Raw genomic sequence first — 20,280 nt, 5'->3', positions numbered from 1 at the left:
TTAAGTTAGTTCTCACAGAGTAACACTGTGTTTAATAATTTCCCATCTAATTTTGACCTAAATTACGAATATTCCTTAGGAGCATTACAATAACATCCCAGAATATCCACCCTCCCAATCAATGCAGACGTTCATCTGCTCCCTTCCAGTTGATTGATTGATTGATTTATTTATTTCGGCATGGAATACACATACATGGACATTTAAAACAACATGTATAATACAGAATGAGAATAAATAAACCATGACATGCACACCAACACCAAGGATAACACAAAAAAAAGCGACTCTTATTTCCATTGTGGTCCTTTGTACTGGTTGCATGACATAGAGAGCTTTTTACTGACAACAAGAAGTAGCTTTTAATACATTAACCTTATAATAATGTTCATATTAGTACACATTGTTAAATGGAATGATATCACAGATAAATGGCCTAATTTTATTATCACAGTACAAATCTATATTTGGCATATTGTATTCACAGAAAGGAATAGACTATAAAGGAATATAAAAATATATTTATGGATTTCAAAAAAGCTATAGAATACTTGGAATTAAGACACAACCTTACACATTACGCAATGTTCTTAAAACCTAATAAAAACAATTTATTATCAACTAAAGGAAAGCTGATAAAAACAATATCACAACTTCAGCAATTATAAAAAAAAATCATCAAATGACTAGATCTAGATGAACTGATTAAAATATTCCTGTACCGAAACAATAATGATACATAGATAATAATGATATACAAATGAGAAAATTATAAACTGTCCATCAGGTACTTCTTATATGCTATTTTGAATGAAGGTAACCTTCCAATACTGGATATGTCAGCTGGTAGGCTGTTCCACACGGAGCAACCAAGAGAGCAGAAGGACTTGGGACCAAAACCTTTGACCTTTGGAATTGAAAAGCACCCCTACTACATGATCTTGTCTTATATGAATGAACAGAATCCTGGGGGATAAACGACTCTGCCATATAATCAGGAGCTAACCCATTTTTGACCTTGAAAACATGACAAAGGCTAATCTGGTCAACACGTTTGCTGACAGGTAACCAATTGAGACAGCGGAAGTGGTGTGGACCAACATGTGACCAGTCTCTTCTAGCCGTCTGATTCCCCCACTTATCAGCCCCTCTCCTGGCCCGAGGCACTGTCAGGGTCTTTGTCGAGGCGCACTCCATTTCATGATGATCGTTTTTGTTGGACAAGCTCTGCTGATTAACAATGAACACGAGTCAATAATACCGTAGTGTTTTACATGTCCACCAGGCAAAATATCGTAATTTGTACCTATCTTATCGGATTGAAGCACAATGATCCATATTAAAACAACGTTATTTACAAAAAACGTCATGCTGTGTCTACAAAACATAACACAGTCCACAAATAAGAAAACGAATATCAAGCCTACTGGCCTTAAGATTTCTCATGATCAGACGTCAATTAACCAAAGAGAGACAAAATTTGCTACAGGAGCTTACAAAGCTTTCTCGGCGGGCATGTTTTGTCTTCAGTTCTGATCCAAGCAGTATAGCCAGAATTATTTCATGTATATCTTCATTTAATTAACGATGTAATTATAATAAATGATCCTCAAAGCATAGGCAAATGTCAATATAATAAATCAAAAATCAAGTGTACATTTTCTGTAAACGTTACTTAAAACTACTTTTACATTTTTAACACCGGGATGTTATGTCTTAAATTGTCCTTATTTTTCATTACTTACTACTATAGCAGCTACCTTTTTTAAATAGCCCGCCATATACTGTTACTTACCAGTTTAATATAAAGTAATAAGTAATAAATTACTGAAATATTTAGAAATAAGAATAATACTTTTTCAAACACATAGGGGAAAATTAAACTGAAAATATGTTCTGATGGGACCGAGTACTTGGAGCTCAATAAACGTCAATGAGCGATGTTAGAACTGTCACCCCAAAAATGTTTACCACTAATAAAAATGACCCCAGAAACCCAATTGCTTTGTACAAAATTTATGCACAAAAACGCCTAGCCAATTTTTGCGATGTGAATGACCCATTCTATCTAGCTAAAAACACAATTATGAAGCAGGAACCTCAAGAGTCTGAATCTGATCGAAAAGGAAGCGTACAATGGTTTATTCGTAAAAAAATGGGATGAATAAATTTAGCAAAATGCTCAGGATGATGGCAACTGAAGCCGGGCAACTGCAGTAGAAAAACGCCTGACCAATCATTCCATTCGCAAGCACCTGGTTCAAAAACTTAACATTCCAGCCACTGAAATTATGTCTGTCAATGGACACAAGAATGTACAGTCAATTTTAAATTACTCAAATGTAAGGCATGAGCAACAGAAAAAATATTCTTACATACCTGCCTCCCATGGTAAAAATGCAGAACCAATTTAAGGTAGAAAACACTCATCAGCACGGCCACATTTTCGTCAACGCAGTCCACTAGCCAGCCGGAACAACACCAGACCGAAGCGGAAATTCTACCCGAAACATCATTGCAAGTTCCCCACCCACAGACACAGTACAGCTTCCAGCAGTCACTGTCCAGCTTATTTCATTCCCAGTTCTTCGGGACAACGTTCCACGTTCAGAACTTTCATGTACACAATAACTAATCCAGTATCGAAATAACACCTTTAACACACCGTAAATCCGACAAAAGCATCGATTTGCTCTACACACAAAGTCGACTCACGTGCTCGGCCTACTGTGTTGACTATTTTTTTTAAATGAACATGATTCTTTACATCGCTGTAACTATAATTTAGTTATTGTTATTTATTTGGTTGAGTTTTGGTAACATATGAAAGTGATCCGTTGTCTTGTCAATTAATGAAGTGTATTTATCGTATTGTTTTTGTTTGAAATATTCTGGTACTATTTTCTTACGCTGACCTCTTTACAGCTAAGGTCGAAAAACAATGTTTGCTTAACATATGTTTGGGATATTCCGTGTAGTTCTATTTTCCTATTCTATTTTTAAAGAAATAATTGACAAACAAGAAAATTGGCTCGTGGTTCAGATTTTCTAAGCCCCGCAAAATGAACTTCGCTTTATTCGGCACCGACCTAGTATTCTCTATTTCCATACCATGCTTTCTAGTGTACTTTTATTCTTTGCAATATTATCCATATTACATTCGTTTTTTAAATATCTTTGCAATATTCCCCATATCACAGAAATGTTTCTTAAAGAATAGGAAACCTATACAACACATAGTATATCAATTATTATTATTAAAACAAACAAACTATAACTGACCTATAACTTAATTCAGCAGGTTCATCAACAGCGATATTAAGTAAGTTAAGATCAGTAAACATTCATTGAAATTGCATTCAAACATCATTTTTTGGACAGTTATTTAATAATATTTATCAGGAATCCAGTCAACTATATACATCTATAAATATAATATTCAATCCCGCTCCAGGGCGAAAATACCTTAGAAAGAACTAAAAGCTACCACTAGCTAATTACACCTGCAAGACATGATAGTGTTATCTATATTGAACTCAACAGAATGTTTAAAGGGCAGTAACGCAGATTATGTCTGTTTAGTCATATTTGTATAATATTTGTAATCAATTGAAAAGTGGCTGATATTGTAAATATGTAATTCTTTTTATAGTTTTTTCCTTCATAACGTTTGAAAACCTATTGCTTTTTCAACGTAAAAAAGTTGATTTTGAATGTATCCCTTCTTAAAACAATATTTCATGGTAGACACATCATCTTAAATTTTGTTTTAAAAACATATATTTATAATTATACGCTTCAAAACATTTATTGTGATTTTTTCTAGCCAAATTTGTTCACTGTCCCTTATTGACATATTTAGATAAAATACTTAAATTACACAAATCAAACGCGATAGTATTAGATTTCCTGATGCAAAAAAAATGCAGATACCAGCGAAGTTTGCGGATTGTTTGTAAACAACATTTCATTGTATATTTATCCTTTTTATCTGTACGATTATTTTCAAAGCAGAAAAACACTTGCAGAAGGTGATTGATTATCACCTTTAGTCAACATGGTCAGTAACTTAAACATATGGTTGTTTCGTACGGTTGATAAGAAATAATTCAGAACACTAATTCATCAATTGGTTAGCTAATTGGCATGGCGGCAACAGTGAGTAAACGATGTGTGTACATTTTAGTGACATTTCAGGCAGCTATTACCATTTGTTTTACTACAGTCTCAATTCTTCAGGTAAATTTATAGATGTTGTTACATTAAAACCCATATGTTGGTGTGTTGTTTCTTTACATAAGTCAGTTTGATGTAGTTAGCATTTCAGTTTTTGTTTATGTTTTTGGAAGCATTTTGCAATGTTAAGTGTCTTAAATGTCCTTTATTTTTAAGTATATTCGATTTCTCTATTGCTAGGAAACGAAAAGGTTATGCAATTATAATAAATTTTAAAATCATGAAACACTGGTATTATTGAAGTACTTGTGCACGTTATGACCTCACATTGAATCAGTGCATTTATGTAAATGTATAAATATCCATGAATGTTAAGGATTTATAGAGTTGTGTGACTAAATGTCGCATTAAAGCACTACCTAACCTTCCCAGATATACTCAGAGACTTGTCTGGTTCCGAAAAAAATATATCATGGTCTTACTGGAATTACGAACAAAATTATTATGATTGCCCTTTCAAATATAATTGCTATTTTGCTGTTCAACTGTAAAGCATCTAATAAAAGTTCAGTTTCTGTAGAAAATAGGAAAACGATATAAACTTAAAATCATTTAATATCTGGAATGAGATTTTCGTTTAAATATAATGCTTACCCGTTTTCGGACGTAACCACTGCGTGGAGTTCCGAAACTAACATAAATAATCGTTCTTGTCGAAATGGTAAATGATCTTTTTAACAACAGCGTTGTTTGAAATTGAACAAAACTCGATGTGTTCTATGAAGATGAATTTGGAATGATATATTATAGAATTTAGAAGACCAATTGCAATCGAGAAATGATGCATGGTACATTCTATTTAAAATATACCTGTATATTTTCTATTTTAAGGTATTTGATGTGACATTTTTGACGAATACACGAATCTGAGCTCAATAAGATAAAAAGCGAACTACTTATTCGACCATCGCTCATGGAAACACTAAAGGGAAAAGGGCAGAGTTTGATGGGTGGAAGAAAACAAACTTTAAATATTACTCACATCTCTTCATGTGTTTGACTTGACATCAATTTTCACTACATGTAGCACGTGTACTCACAATTATGGCTGCCACCACTAATTACCATGAATCGTGAGTAATATTAAACCGAAAAGACCTAACTGAAATCTGTTTTCGCTACTATTTTAGTTAACATGGACAAACAAATTGCAAGAGCAATACGAGGAAAGCCAGCGTATCCTTGTTCAGGTGAAATCGCAGTACGCAAAGAATATGCTCGAAAACGCGCTGAACACTGTCATGGTAAAACGTTTTATTTCTACACTATATGTCAAATCGTATATGAATGTTTGTGACGATCATTGCTATGATTTGCATATAAGATTAACGTGTATGATGGAGTAAGAGAAAAGAACCTGTTACGTGTTACACTAAGGTAGCGTTTTTACATGATATGTTAGTCATAATAAAAATATACAGAATATTCTCGCATGCTGATGTTTTGTTTTTTTCGAATAATGATGCGTCAATGACATAATTTAATTTTTCTCACAAAACCGCAAAAAAATATTAGAAATAAGTCCCAATTAAAAAATTTATTAAAATAAAATATTTTAACAAATATGTTTAAACGTGTATGTATGGACAATACATCATTATTGTTTATATCAATTGTTGGTTGTTATTGGAATACGACTAAAACCGTAAGACAGTTGAATGTTACAGTGTTTTACGAAAGCTCACTTTCAGATGTACATGTATTGCATAATTTAAGACGCTGTCTAGTAGACCGGAAGTGATAGTGGCGGAGACTGAAGAGCACGCGCATGCGCACAAACGTGTAGCCAGCGGGTCATTGCAGCAAATGTTGTTTGACATGATGGTAGCACAAGTAAGTTTCATGTTAAAAAAAAGTATGTCACGTTTCATAATTATTCGAGGTATATTTTATATCCATATAAAAATATTGTTGTTTGCATGACCATGCACTGTCTATATACATTTCGCATATCGGGTAGATAAATGCCATTATTTGAACACAAAGCCATCTATTAGTATTAAGACTTCATCATCATAGTGAAAAATAATTTAAAACAACTTCGCGATTTACTGTCGACAAGTTTATTATTAATGTAAATCAACACAGTTATGAAATAAAAAAAAGACTTTCCTGCTTGGTAGCAGAGACATTGTTGCATGTAACGGTATACCAACATAAATACAACATGAAAGACATTTTGTGATGACAGGAGAAGATTCTCCTCAGCAGCTGTTTAAACAACTCCAAGCTGTGCATTCCCGGTAAGAACATTGTTTGAATCAAAAATAGTCCGCAGTATCACGAGAAATCATACAGAGATTAATGCACTTCCAGTACTCTATAAAATAGAATGAAACAAATAGCCATCACAATGCTGGAAGAAAAGGTTGTTGGAAGAAATTAGTTGTTTAAAACCATGTGTTTTACCATAATATATAATACCAATACTGAACAATACATGATCCGATGTATCTACATCAATCGCATGTACTTATTAAGCAGACAGTTTTTAATTGAGGCTGTGTGGCTGTTTTCCTTAAGAGTCGCAGACAATGTAGCAAACTTCGTAAATTAATAATGATTGCTCGATAATATGTATACAACGGTCCATGCCCCTTTGTCAATACCTAATGTTAGTTTTAGTATAATGATTTTAGCAGGACCAAAAGGAAACCCCGGCATGAAAGGAGACACTGGATCTCCTGGTGTCAACGGAATTCAAGGACCGGCGGGTCCCCCTGGCGACAAAGGAGATCCGGGTCTTCCGGGATTCATTGGAATTAAGGGTGACACAGGTAGGATTGTGTTGCGTACCAGTAGTTAGATTGTGTGATTTGTAAAGTGAGAGAAATATTGACGATGATTTGATTGAAAGATGCTTTTGTAATGGTAGATGTAAATGCGTAAGCATTCATAATCGCAGCAGATACTGCTATAAATGTAGAGGAAGTATCTGTACCACAAGAGAAATAATACACTTGTATTAATTAATATCGGTATTTATTTAAAGTTTTTAAGCACTTATCATTAGTTAAATTGTCTAAATAATCTAACCAAAACTTAACAGGCATGCCAGGATCCAAAGGTGACCCAGGTCTGCAGGGATCAAAGGGTGTGAACTCTTGCTTTGTATAAGTACCTTTAAACTTGTCAACTTGAGCAAATAATATCAACAATAAATAAAAAGGCATTCAAGAACTTAGAAACCAATCCAAAAGGCCTAAGTTGAATCATCATCTACATATTTGTTTGCTGCGTCGACCAGAAAATATACTTATTGATAAAATGGACAAAAGTACATAGCAGACACGAACAAGCTGAAAATTTTTAATAAAAAACCCAATAATATGCAATCGTACACCTTTATAAAAATATTAAATGTTAAGACCCATGAACAAATGTAGGAGACGTGCACAACCATGATTTCTTTAAAGTTTTATGTGCCACAGATTTGTTTAATAGCCAAGTAATAAGGTATTGAAACAGTTTAAGGTTATATAAACATGCTTGACTTTCAAATCAGGTAAATATTGTTTGTGACTTACACGAGCTTGACGTTTTTAAGCGAAAGTTGGCATAATTTGATTCGTTTTATTTTTGAAGATCAATGATATCAAATGTTAAGTGAATTGACACGTGTTCGACTTTTGAAGAAACGTTTATATCAAATGTATCAACTATGTGTTCATACGCATGTTTAGGCGACATGGGATTAAAAGGAGACGTGGGTCTCTCTGGCGGAAATGGGACGGACGGGCTTCCGGGAACAAAGGAGATCCCGGCATAAAGGGGCAGAAAGGGGACATGGGACTTCAGGGAACCCCTGGTCCGGTAGGGCCACCGGGCGCGAAGGGCGAAAAGGGAGATCAGGGTAAGCATATGGGAAATTTGCATGAGGAATTCCTTGTTATAAGTGAATCTATTGTATCGGATATAGACACGTTTTATTAAATACAACAGTTTTACGAGAAAACAACACACTTCAGTTAGGTATTCACATATTATGACCTAGCTCTTATATCTACCTTTACTATTTTGTTATTTGATGAATGACTAGTCTCTAAAATTGCATTAAGATGATGTGCTTTAATGCACGATAGTTCAATAAATAAAGAAACAATCAGGTATATGAGCATTGACCTTTATCGTTGAAAACCGATCAAACAAAAAACTACAAAACCTGTTGAAAGACGTCGAGTCGTGCAATTTACTTAAGTGTTCGCAATGTTTCTCTTCAATAATATTATCTTGAGCGTGTTCACCCACTTCAGGTTCACCTGGATAAAAAGGGAGCATCGGGCACTCAGGGCCCGACCGGGGCCACAGGTACTGCATTGGATTCCGACTGTATCTGCGTCAGTAAGTTACACCATTGCGTACATGAATTTCAAGTTACTTACTGTTAAATCTTTGATAAATAGCATTGATGTTTGTGTTTAATAAAACACAACTTAAAAGCGCGCTGGTATTATAATAAATGTAGTAAAAACGTCATATTGAATGACAAATAATTAAGAAAGGAAAAACAACACTAAAACACATTATTAAGTTGTGTTTACTAATGAATCTGATCGCAACGCGTTACGCCCCCCTGTAAACTATAAAAGCACCAATCATGCGTTTTTTTACAAGGACTTGTTCACATTAACATCTACTAGTGCCAGCCTCCGATCGCCGAAACAGAATAAACAAACATGAGAAAAGTGTGACAAAATTGAAGTGTGTAATCTTAAATCTCCCTCCCTCCCTCCCTCCATCCCTCCCTCCCTCCCTGCCTACCTGCCTGCCTGCCTCAATCCCTCCCTCCCTACATGCCTGCCTGCCTGCCTGCCTGCCTGCCTGCCTGCCTGCCTGCCTGCCTGCCTGCCTGCCTGCCTGCCTGCCTGCCTGCCTGCCTGCCTGCCTGCCTGCCTGCCTGCCTGCCTGCCTGCCTGCCTGCCTGCCTGCCTGCCTGCCTGCCTGCCTGCCTGCCCGCCTGAACGCCTGTATATATATATATATATATATAGCTTATTTACCTTATTTCATCTCTGGTTGCGATATATTATTGTAATATTTTGTTTATAAACTATGTATACTTGTATGTTGTATTGGAAAACACCTGTTGGAAAAAGGACTTGTTCACAGTTTGGCAAAATTACAAGTTTAAATTTATTGTTCTAGAATTGGACAATAATTATTTATTTAAATTCAAACAATAAAACTAACAGTTCTGAATAAGAAATTTTTCAAAAGTCTCTGTTAATTAACAAACATCATAGCAAAACATCATCAACTGTAGTTGCGATTACAAATGCAAACATATTTTGGTGCATGTCATCTGCGAATCGCAATTCTTCAAGCATTATCGCCGCAATGAAATGGCGTCCTGAAGTGAAAATAATGAACAACAAAAAATACGGCGCTTTGTTGTTATTTGCAGAGAAAATGCAACTGGTTGGTCAGAATGATGTTTTCTTGACCGTCCCAGAGAACCAACCTCTGAAATTGGACTGTCAGATCATTGGGCAGCTTCAGCCGACATATTCCTGGTCGAAACAAGGATCATGTGTGCGCAGTTTCAACGTTACGGGTAGGCTTTACACATTTGTATAGGTGTTAGTCATAAGCGCCATATACATTTTCAAAAGTGAATTTTCTTTCATCACACGCTATTAACATTAGACGCATTGATCATTCAGCTGCTGTTTCTTTATTTCTGGGCATGTATTTACTAGCCCATAAGTAGATTGAAGTATAAATAATGCGGTACACTTAGCCAAATTATAAGTGTCTTGCAACCTTAAAGCAATATACATAGGTCATGTTTGTTGAAAACAAACCGTATTTAATAATCATATAAATTATTATAAAGGACAGAGTAAGATCTTAAAAATTGTGTGTTTTAACAAAACATTCTTTATCTTAAAGACACAATTTGGTTGCTGAATATGGGCCCTGCCCTTAGATTCTGGTATGGGGTGTAAAACAGATTGGTAGATAAGGAGGTCCAGCTTCCATGTACAAACACACTTTTACTCAAAAATGATGACTGGTCACCTTTGACAGGTTCCATAGTCCACGTGACAGATCGCGTGACGATGAGGGATGCCGGGACGTACGTCTGCAACGCGTCCAGTGGGGATAACGTCCTGACCCAGACATGCCAAGTGGCCGTAAACCGTGAGTACCGTTCCGTGCTAAAATGACGCACTGGACAACGGTCTAATCAAATTGACATTTCGAAGGAAATATGGTCTTTTTCATGTAAAAAGAGGGTCCGACGTTGTTGGGTCGATTTGTATGTGTGACATGACGGTTTTTCTTTATTCGATTGGGATGCTCGTTGATATGTTTTCATTACAATTATAAATTTGTCAATCTTATGTGCATATTTTTTTAATTAACGCTCTGATGTCGATTTCAGGAATATTGTTTTTGGTCATGAAAGCATCATACTAGTTTTCATAGTATCTGTAGATCGGCCGACAAAAAAACGATGTTTGAGCTTTAAGTCCTGTAGTTAATACTGGACTTTGAAGTTTACAATATTAACAGTAAATGATCAGTGAGTCTATTGCGTCAAAGAAATATGGTGATATTTAAGATATCAAGGAAATTAGTAGCATAACTAAACTTAAGGTGTCGGTGCTTTTCTATTATGCTCTTTTGAAAAGTGTATTGCACTTGTTCAAATAGGCCTCTCAAAATGAGATCAGAAATGTTCTTGACGATAAGAAATCTAACTACGAAGAGTAAGTGTAGCTTAAAGACTAGTTTCCGCTAAAAGACTATTTAAGCTTTAAAACAAGTTTCCACTTTAACATTAGTTTTCCTTCAATAATTATAAGGTTCTGGATTTGAAGAGAAGTGTGATTTCGAGAACGGTAATCTATGCGGCTGGCGTCAGGATACGAGCGATGTGTTTGATTGGATGTTCCAGTCTGGATCTACCCAAACCGCAAACAGCGGGCCTTCTTGGGATATCACAACTCTTGGTTAGTATGTGGATGTTATCCATTTTTACGTCTTATTGTCTGTTCATATGATTGTATTTCCGTATCCATCTCCACAAAAACAATAAGGTTCACAGTTTAAAAGCCCCATTTACAGATAAGGCATACGTATGACAATGGAATGATCTGCAAAATTACGTTTAGATATAACTGTAATTACAGAAAGTATCATGCACAATTTTTGACTTCTATTCATACGTCTATGGAAATTACTACTTTGGTAAAATATTGTAACAACAATGTTGTGTGGGGCTAAATTAAATCTTTTTAATCTGCTGTGTTCCGAATGTGAACATGTGTTTATCTTTTTACTAATTACGTTCATGCAAATACAACAATGTGTTTCTTCTTGTTCCTGATTGTTTACAGGTTGAGCCGGGAAGTACATCTTCATCGATGCCTCCTCGCCTCGTGTGAAGGGGGACAATGCGATAATCGTGTCCCAACCACGTCCAGCGAATCAAACGACGTGCCTCCAATTCTTCTACAATATGTTCGGCGTCGGCATTGGGGTCCTTGACGTCGCTATTGTGGTGTGGGCAATACTTTAACTAAACATGTTTATGCATGCATTAGTATCACAGTCCTTTTACCAGGTTTATCAATGGTTTATTATTTATTTATTGTTTAACTTGTTTTATTTTTAGCTTATTGTAAAACGCCATTGAATATGCATTTTCATAGTAATTGGCGTTTAAGCAAATAAACAAGTTTCAAGTTTCAAGTTTCACAGTCCGTATCAAAAGTTATAGGCCTAAGTATGTTGGAACGATGCTCCTTCCCAATTCAGAGGTTTTGTGCAGGCTCAAAACATTTTGACATACTGTTTAATATGATGTTTGTAGTTTCTTGGAGATTGACCAGTGGACTTCGTAATTTCTTCGGGACGTGGTATATTTTCGTATTAGGGCCAGTTAGACGTAATTCGAGTCTGGTTTAAAGCGTCTAAAACAGCGTAGAAAAGACCACGTTGACGAAGTACATACGTAAAAAGAGTGTTTGAACCGTGTTATCATTCACTGTTGGTCATGTTTTCACCATGTGCTTACAAAAGCTCACGACGTTGTGAGGATTTGGAAAATGAATGTGCTCTAGTTTGATAGGTCCTAATGGAGTTATAAGCAATCGGTATCAAAGATATTTTAAACATTTTGAAATTCATATTTAAATTCGTTGTATGCATATTCAAAGTTGAGACTGCTATAATTAGTCCAGTTGTTTTCCAAAATGCATGTAGTAGAAACTTACCACATTTCATTACGGTGTAAATTCATTACGTAGTTCACGTTCTCGGGACACACGTGGTCGAATTTTTCGACATTATTCGAGTCCGGCTCTGGCTGGAAAAGTTGGTTATTGGACTTGAAAGCGTCGCATGTCCCCAACGACTACGAGTTCAAAATATCTGCAACTGTAGGGAGCACTTTCCATGGGGGTATAGCGTTGGACGACATCTGGATTCATGACACCGATTGCTCGGGTTATAGTCCACATGCAGCTCTCTTCTTGTTGCTTGAGTTTGTCTTTGCTTGTTTTACGTTCTGTATTTTTCATAGAAATATAATATGTAATGAAAGATAAATGCTTTCCAAAATAGGCATACACGGTAATTAAGGAGAAATTATAACAGGCTGCTTTTCTTGTATTATGATCATTGCCGACGTTTTATGAAATATACTGAACTGTAAAATGGAGTGTGTGTCTATTCAATGTATTTCCCTTTACTTGAGTATCAGCCAGATTTAAAGGTATTTGCATGTATCCTGATTGAAATCATGTGTCACTAAATAGTATTTCAAAGTTTGAATAGATTTTTATCGAAATGTTGAGTAAGTTGAATAAGTTTGAATCATCGTCTATATGAAAATTAAATTAAACAATACAGTCGATTGGTGTATAGCGGATTTTAGTGAGTAACGGATAGGTTAAACGTTTTTTGCAAAATACTTTTATTTATGTTAAGATTTATAGTTTTCTATGAATTGAATACAAAAAGCCTATCATTGTTAAGTCGATTCATGTTTTTGTTGACGTGTGTCAATGTTTACAATTGTTTCTTTTTTCGAAAGCAAAACAAGGTCACGTTATGTACGCACCGTTTTTGTGACGACAGGAAAAGTGCAGACGAATGGTTTCTTGAATTTTGCAGATTTTGTTTAGTAAACATTATGTTCATTGATGTAATTTTTTAGTATTATGTGTCCTTTACAAAAGTAAGAATGCTCAGAAACCAAATTGATGCGTACCATATAAAATAACATGAAAGCTGCAACTCGGGATTTAGTGAATAACGGACATGTGGTGACCCATATTCAGGAATGTGGGGATTGTCTCAAAATAAATATAAACTCAATTGAAGTTGTCCAATACACATGTGGTTAGCGTGTGGCTATAATATTAATTAGTGAAAACATCATTTTTAATGAAAAATAATCAAATTATAACGAAAAATCGATTTCTCTGAAAACATATTTTTCAATATCAAATCTATATATATAACAAGGTATTCAACTCAAAATTACCCGAATATACGGTGCATCGCGTTGAACAGCCAGTACTTCATCAATTGTGCAGCGATTTCCATGAACTTGGTCTTATTAAACGCAGAAATAAATTTCCTTTCTGGAAATTTACATATATTGCAATTATTTTGTAGAAATGATGTGTCAAATTTCAAGAAATTACACGATACACATGTAATCCGATAAGGACCTAAGCGATCCGGTAATGACTGAATCAGTGTACCATGAAATTCGCGCTGTAAACAAATATATTTTTTCCGAAATTTAAAACCGTTGGCATGTTTCAATAGGAAAGACATGTGTCTATCTAGGTTTAATGGTCTAATTACTGAATGCATGGTATTTACGTTGAAATGAGACTCGAAGTCCTTAGCTATCCGTTATACACCAATCGACTGTAAGAAATAAGAAATAATGTAACCATAAACGTGATTTAAATTAAACAGCGGTTAAAAGTATTTATGAACGATTTTAATGCTTATCTGAATGATACATTCATTAACAGAACAAATTAGGTTTTTATTTAGACTGAAAACAAAAGAAACTCAAAATAGAAACTCAAAATAATGTCAATAGTACATTGTTGGTCCGTGAAATGATGAAATGGTGCAATTCAGAGGTTGGGAAGAAGGCAGAATTGTTACCGCGTCACGTCTGTCAAGCACTAAATTGTTTATATTTAATTGTAAAATGTTATAATATAAATGGTATATACTTTTATATTATACAAATAAATAGGGGAAAATATAATAGAACATTTTATAGAGTTTATATTTTTTTATTCACTGTGTACAAACAGTATTGTATTTTTAAATTGTATTGTCAGCCGGAGAATGAAATGTATCACTCAAGCTCCAAAAAGTCTGCTTCTTTCTAAAAATTTCATTATAAATTGTATATATGTATATACATATGATTATTTATTTTTCCAATAAGTACAGTACTTAGAAATATGAAGAACATATATAGATCTATATTATATATATAATTATAATTATATAATACAGATCTATATATGTTCTTCATATTTCTAAGTACTGTACTTATTGGAAAAATAAATAATCATATGTAATGACAATATTGTGATACGACTGTCAAATCATACACCGAACTTCCTGTTCTTAGCGCCACCTCATTGGCATTGGCTCCACCTATTTTCGGAAAACAGAAAATATACAGTAGTGCGACCAGAAGCAAATGTTTTTGTTCATGCAGCAACTTCAATATTATGAAAGCAACTTTTTGATGTAATCAGTGATTTAATTGCGTGGAATATTTCTCTTCACTAATAAAAAATCGATTTGTTTGTTAAAAAGATATACCATGTAAGAACATTCTGGGGTCCTCGCGTTATCAAATAGATTGTTGTGAATGAATATACTTTCGTTGAATCACACTAAGGCTACATAGTCATTTTTATTTTCAGTCATGTTGATGGCTTGCGACTTCACCGTAAACATGTGTAGGTGGTCACAGTCAAAAACTGACGACTTTGATTGGGAACGAAGACACGGGAACACCGGACCTTACTGCGACCATACCGATCCAGCTGGCGAGTATATTTTAATATATGTGTGGTCTTTTATCATCAAATATTTGCGTGTCCTGTTATAGTTTACGTATACGTGTAGTATACGACACAATACGTTTCGACTAAACACGTATGGACTTAACACGGTGTTACCGACGATGTGTGCTACAGAAGTGGTAATGCAGTGGCATAAAAACCAAGCGTACATGGGTTTGTAATCCTGAAACGCACAAAATACACTTTATTGCAGGTGTTTGGTTAGCAGGAGACGTTTTACTTAGGCGCAATAGTCCCGAAGCAAAAAGCGAAAGTAAAAACGAACAGGGCCGCCTCTAGAACGTTGCGACTGCTTATCTATTCCCCGTTTCCCAATAAAAAACTTGTTCGGAGAATTTAGTCCCGCACGGAAGAAATTGCGATCCCCTCCATTAAATGTATGGTAGGTTCTATTTGAGTCGTGGTGATATAGATCGGGTGAATTAACGTGATATAATGTACGCGCTCACTGCAGTTCGTTTACATATCAAAAATGCGATAAAAACAGGTAAATATTGCAATTTACAATAACCCGATGCATGCTTATCAAACACAAACACCATTTCTACCCATGCATCCCATATTTTTGAGTATTTTCATGTTTCAGCGTCTGTTAACAATTTTTCCACAAATAATGTGTGCGCATGCGCACAGCATTTGCTGTAATACGCTAACATTTTTCTAGGTAACGCTCTAGTGTGTGTTTCCTTATTGTTTTTAATTGTTTTAAATTTGAAAAGAGATGAAAATTGTATCAATTAAAAATACATATTGTGTTTAATTATATTTTACAGAAAGATACATGTCAGCCTGAAAAACCTTAAGCAGTATATGTTTGGCATGATCATTGCAGCATGAAAAGCTGTTAAGGAAAACCACATGAAAGTAGACAGAGCTGCTGTGACATTTGATGTTCCAAGACAAACATTAAAGAACAGCGTTATGAACAAAGTGAATGTAAAAGCAAAGTGAGCGTTCTTGTTTGCATTGGACGACGAGGAGCTGCTGGTTAACAATCTTAAATCCCTGGCACAGGTGGGCTATGATCTTAATCGCCCACAATTGAGTGTTCTTGCCAGTAAACTTGCAGTGAAGCGTGGTAGGCGTAATTCAGATGACAAGCTGATTAATATCTGGTACTATAACTTCCTGAAAAGAAGTGATCATAGACTAAGTATAAAAAACAAGGGCCTATCATCCACTTGGTCAGCAGCAGTGACCCAAGAAAGCATGTACTATTACTATTGTGATCTTAATGCTGTTCTTTATAAGTATAATCTAAAGTCAAAACCACATCTGAAATACAACCATTACGAGACCGGAATTCAACCTTAGCACAGGCCATCAAGTCATTACGGGTGTTTCGTCAAGTAGAATACGCAGTAACCTCACCAAATACAGGCACTACTATCATAGTAGCCTGTGTAAATACAGCAGGTGCCGCTATACCACCTTACTATATATTCAAAGGGAAATGGACAAACGACATGTTTATGAATAATGCCAAAGCTTGTGCAGCCTACACCATATCAGACTCTGGTAGTGTGAATGGGGAAGTTCTCACGAAGTACCTCAATGAACACTTCTTAAAATATTTCCAAAGAGGAAGGCGACAACATTGAACCCATCTTGTTGATTTATGATTTATTCCCCCCATGTGTCTCTTGACATAGTAAGTTGACCAGATAGCAAAATGTGATCCTTTTGGTTCTCTCACAACACAGTTCACATGCTCTCCAACCGTTGGTATTGCTTCGCTCCAGTAACGGCAACATTCTATAGGGAGTGCAACTTATACATGGCAAAAGAAAGGGGTAGGATAATTACGAAGTATGAAATCGCAGAGTTGTCAGGAAAATCGTACTTGAAGTCAATGATCCATGCTGGATTCAGAAAAGCAGGAATGTTGTCGTTTGATGCAACTGAGGTTTCTAATGAGATTATTTTGCCATCACAATCCATTCCAATAGAAAACATGCAATACAGAAGAATCAAGCATGACAATGAAAGAACTATTAGATCAAAAACTTAGATCGGCGCCAAAACCAAGACAACATAAAACAATCCCAAATGAGTACAAGACAAAAGAAACCAATAATTGGAGGTAACCAATTACAGAGGACTAAGTGTTCAACCAACTTCTAGAATACGTAATAGAAAGAACATAAAACGAATGAACAAAAAAGGAAAAACCAAAGAAACAGTGAAGGGTAAAGAAATAGTTGATGAAAGAATGCAGCAAAGGCCACAAAATGAAAACAAATACAGTTTTATCAGATATTGAATAAGCGGACGATGATTCTAGCAAATAACTGTATTTAACAGGTTTTCTTCCCCGGGAATGGGCCAGTGCGATGGGATAGTGTTTGTGATGTGGGCACAGTGCACAGCTTTAGCCATTGGTGTCACCTCAGATTCTGCTCAGAAATCAGAGTTGTACGCAGCTTTCTTCTGTACACATTGTGTGGACCGTGAAAGTTGAATGTCAAGGCTGATTGACCATACCATTCTTTTCTTTGTGACTTTGTAAACATTCCATCAATTAGATTTGTGTTCAAGTTTATGTTCTCTGCTCCACTTATCAAGTTTATTATGTAATAAAATTAACTACTTTTGAACAGAGTGTTTTCAATAATGTTATGTAATGTAATAGTGATTAACTATTTAATATTGTAACAAATTATTAACATATCTGTATATTATTAGTTGTGCAATTGATATAAATGTGTATATGTCAATTGTTGGTGATGTAAAATACAATACAGTTGTTAACAAAAACAACACGAAGTTAGTATAATTTGTCTTAAAAACGATACACTTGTCACTGTTGTCATATATGTTTATAGCAATTATCAAAGAAATTAACCTCCTCTGCAAAGTCTTTGTTAAGAGTGTTTGCAGCATGCAAACCTTGAAATTGAAACATTCAATCAGAACCCACGACTCAACCAGAACCTTTTTTTCAATTTGCCGGTTTGACACTGTCAACATATTCGATTACTTTGATGTAAACAGACGATAAACATTTTGGGAAAAAGGCAAAAAAGCACATAGCATACTCCACACGCAACTTCAATCACCACCATAAAAAGGGGAATCGTCCTTGACATGAAAATTAAGTGTTTCATCTGTTTAAATTCGTTTGTGTTTTTTCCGTTATTCGAATATGCCGACAAAATTATACAAAACATATTTATCTGTTTTTCTAGGTAAGGATTCGACTTGTGCATTCAAGTGGTAAGTGGGTACGACCGTTTGCAGTTTTGAAAACCGCCATAAAATTCAAACCACTACTTATTTTTACTGCTCATATGCATTGATTTCTTCCCTATTAACGATGGAGATTGCAATTGCCAGTGATAACAATTAAATCGTTTGTACAAGGGTTTGATAGGGCAAAATTAAAGAGTTTAATTGTGAATAATTATGCTGTTAGTTAAAGGTAAGTACATGCTTACGTAAACGATGATTTATTAAGAACATTACAAATAAGGATTAATCCATTCAAAGGATGGTGAGCCAGAGAATTTAGGGGCCTTGAAAATAATAGTTTCGGGAACGCTGATATGCGTACAAACCGTAACTACACATCTCTTGTGATATGCAACGATTACTTTCTGTGTGTATGTGTCAACGCCAGTATTCACATGTCGTCTAAATAATACTATGGGAAGACAGTTGCGTGTAGAAAATACAAGCATCTCTGTTGAAAGGCAATGGCTCCTACCTGTTCACTGGGAGATCTTCGCCACACACGCAAAGACAAGGTCGCTGACCTCGTATCCGATCTGATCTACCCAAGGGAAGAACTATGTATGCACATCGCTATCAATATGTACGGAGCAACCATGGGGCGAATCGATATCCTTACAAAGGTATGAGTTTTTTTGTTGCACTGTGCGGCCCTGTGAGCTTTTGTTTTAACATTACTATTCACTTACAAGGCAAATCTGGCGCCATCCTTCGCTCTCAGAGAACTATTCGCAGTCATCATTTATTCTCTTATCACTAATACAATCATTGTGTTGTCTATATTTATAACATTTTATGATTTTATAATTTCTATGTCAACTGCAACTGTTTTATAATATAGTAATGACAACAACACAAGAAGGCAGTCTTTTACTGTTAAAATACACGCAATGTTAAATAAATGTCCTTGACATGTCACCAAAAAAACTTCAAACAAAGAGCACTTATAGGCAGTTGCAGGTTTAATATAGTGTAATATATCACATATTTAATTACTGTTGATTTGTTAATTATTGGTATATGGATCCTTATGCGAAGGGCATATGCTTTTCGTCGCGCTTGATGTCGTGTTAGATGCCCACTATGATGAAATATGCTTTCCCAAAGAGAAAACGAAACAGAGTTCCTATATAAGACACGGGCTAAGTTGTATGCTTCAGTTGACATGGAATCAAATGAATATTTTGAAATAAACATGTATGTTATAATGCATTTATGATATTTATTGTAAAGGATTACGGTAGTTCAACTCCAAATTCCACCATTGCGAGCTTCAACATGGTGACCTCGAACAACCCGGTGTGGACCGAAAAAGACGTGCAGATTCCGGATCAGGGCTTCTACTACGTAATAATCCGCGCAGTCGTCGGGTCCGGCTTCGCTAGCGGCATAGCCATCGATGACATAATCTTTAATACTGGGAAATGCTGAATGTTTGAAATGAACGTTAAGATCTATATGTTCGTGATTGGTTATATCCGGGTTGCGTTTAGATTTATTAAATGCATTCTTTTGTTTAGCCACTTTCTTAAACATTGTGTAACCATTCTAAAAACAAAGCTCATATGAAAGAAAATAACACGTGAAGTAATGTTCAAATGTCAGTTTGAGTAATTGAAAAAAATTCTACGTGGGCATTTTGATCTCAAACCTGCAATGGCACAAAAATGCTATTATAAAACAAATAAAAAATATTATATCTGTTTAAATTGCCACTACAAACAGA

General features: G+C 35.3%; 3 protein-coding genes and 1 long non-coding RNA gene across 8 annotated transcripts; 3 read left to right on the top strand and 1 right to left on the bottom strand.

Moving 5' to 3' along the window:
- Nucleotides 1–724: 724 nt before the first annotated feature.
- LOC127837249 (uncharacterized) lies at nt 725–3,477 on the bottom strand. Its single transcript, XR_008029198.1, has 3 exons — nt 3,283–3,477; nt 2,380–2,771; nt 725–1,230 (listed from the first exon to the last, which is right to left on the bottom strand). It is a non-coding gene; the product is annotated as an uncharacterized LOC127837249 (long non-coding RNA).
- Nucleotides 3,478–4,126: 649 nt separating this feature from the next.
- LOC127838655 (macrophage receptor MARCO-like) lies at nt 4,127–8,085 on the top strand. 4 transcript variants are annotated; one of them, XM_052366519.1, is made up of 7 exons: nt 4,127–4,158; nt 5,367–5,480; nt 5,953–6,069; nt 6,428–6,479; nt 6,876–7,013; nt 7,286–7,330; nt 7,920–8,085. In XM_052366519.1, exons 1-7 carry the CDS (start codon nt 4,147–4,149, stop codon nt 8,003–8,005), a joined length of 564 nt encoding a protein of 187 aa, XP_052222479.1. In that variant the 5' UTR covers nt 4,127–4,146; the 3' UTR covers nt 8,006–8,085. The 4 variants fall into 4 exon arrangements, with proteins under 4 accessions (XP_052222479.1, XP_052222477.1, XP_052222476.1 ...); XM_052366517.1 differs by having other exon boundaries at nt 4,129–4,239; nt 6,879–7,013; XM_052366516.1 differs by having other exon boundaries at nt 4,129–4,239.
- On the top strand, nt 8,023–15,292 carry LOC127839796 (MAM and LDL-receptor class A domain-containing protein 1-like). Its single transcript, XM_052368183.1, has 7 exons — nt 8,023–8,049; nt 8,490–8,577; nt 9,641–9,790; nt 10,267–10,380; nt 11,049–11,195; nt 11,583–12,693; nt 15,162–15,292. Exons 1-6 carry the CDS (start codon nt 8,023–8,025, stop codon nt 11,585–11,587), a joined length of 531 nt encoding a protein of 176 aa, XP_052224143.1. The 3' UTR covers nt 11,588–12,693; nt 15,162–15,292.
- Nucleotide 15,293: 1 nt separating this feature from the next.
- Nucleotides 15,294–20,073, top strand: LOC127838833 (MAM and LDL-receptor class A domain-containing protein 1-like). Of its 2 annotated transcripts, XR_008029982.1 has the most exons (3): nt 15,294–18,539; nt 19,016–19,177; nt 19,788–20,073. XR_008029982.1 is itself a non-coding variant. In XM_052366830.1 (2 exons), the coding sequence occupies exons 1-2, from the start codon at nt 19,019–19,021 to the stop codon at nt 19,983–19,985; spliced, it is 357 nt and encodes a 118-aa protein (XP_052222790.1). In that variant the 5' UTR covers nt 18,550–19,018; the 3' UTR covers nt 19,986–20,073. The 2 variants fall into 2 exon arrangements, 1 of the variants encoding a protein (XP_052222790.1); XM_052366830.1 differs by lacking the exon at nt 15,294–18,539 and having other exon boundaries at nt 18,550–19,177.
- The last annotated feature ends 207 nt before the right edge of the window (nt 20,074–20,280 follow it).

The sequence above is a fragment of the Dreissena polymorpha genome, chromosome 7 (genome assembly GCF_020536995.1).
Source record: "Dreissena polymorpha isolate Duluth1 chromosome 7, UMN_Dpol_1.0, whole genome shotgun sequence".
NCBI lineage: Eukaryota > Metazoa > Mollusca > Bivalvia > Myida > Dreissenidae > Dreissena > Dreissena polymorpha.
This window is presented reverse-complemented; position numbering and strand designations above follow the sequence as displayed.

Excerpts from the sequence above, each read along its gene's own strand:
- LOC127838655 (XM_052366516.1), top strand. The coding sequence starts at position 4,147 with ATGGCGGCAACAGTGAGTAAACGATGTGTGTACATTTTAGTGACATTT. Across the intron at positions 4,240-5,366 it reads CTACAGTCTCAATTCTTCAG|TTAACATGGACAAACAAATT; the intron begins GTAAATTTATAG and ends CTACTATTTTAG. Across the intron at positions 7,014-7,285 it reads TGGAATTAAGGGTGACACAG|GCATGCCAGGATCCAAAGGT; the intron begins GTAGGATTGTGT and ends AAAACTTAACAG.
- LOC127838833 (XM_052366830.1), top strand. The coding sequence starts at position 19,019 with ATGGCTCCTACCTGTTCACTGGGAGATCTTCGCCACACACGCAAAGAC. Across the intron at positions 19,178-19,787 it reads GAATCGATATCCTTACAAAG|GATTACGGTAGTTCAACTCC; the intron begins GTATGAGTTTTT and ends TTTATTGTAAAG.
- LOC127839796 (XM_052368183.1), top strand. The coding sequence starts at position 8,023 with ATGGGACTTCAGGGAACCCCTGGTCCG. Across the intron at positions 8,578-9,640 it reads TTCCGACTGTATCTGCGTCA|AGAAAATGCAACTGGTTGGT; the intron begins GTAAGTTACACC and ends TGTTATTTGCAG. Across the intron at positions 10,381-11,048 it reads ATGCCAAGTGGCCGTAAACC|GTTCTGGATTTGAAGAGAAG; the intron begins GTGAGTACCGTT and ends AATAATTATAAG.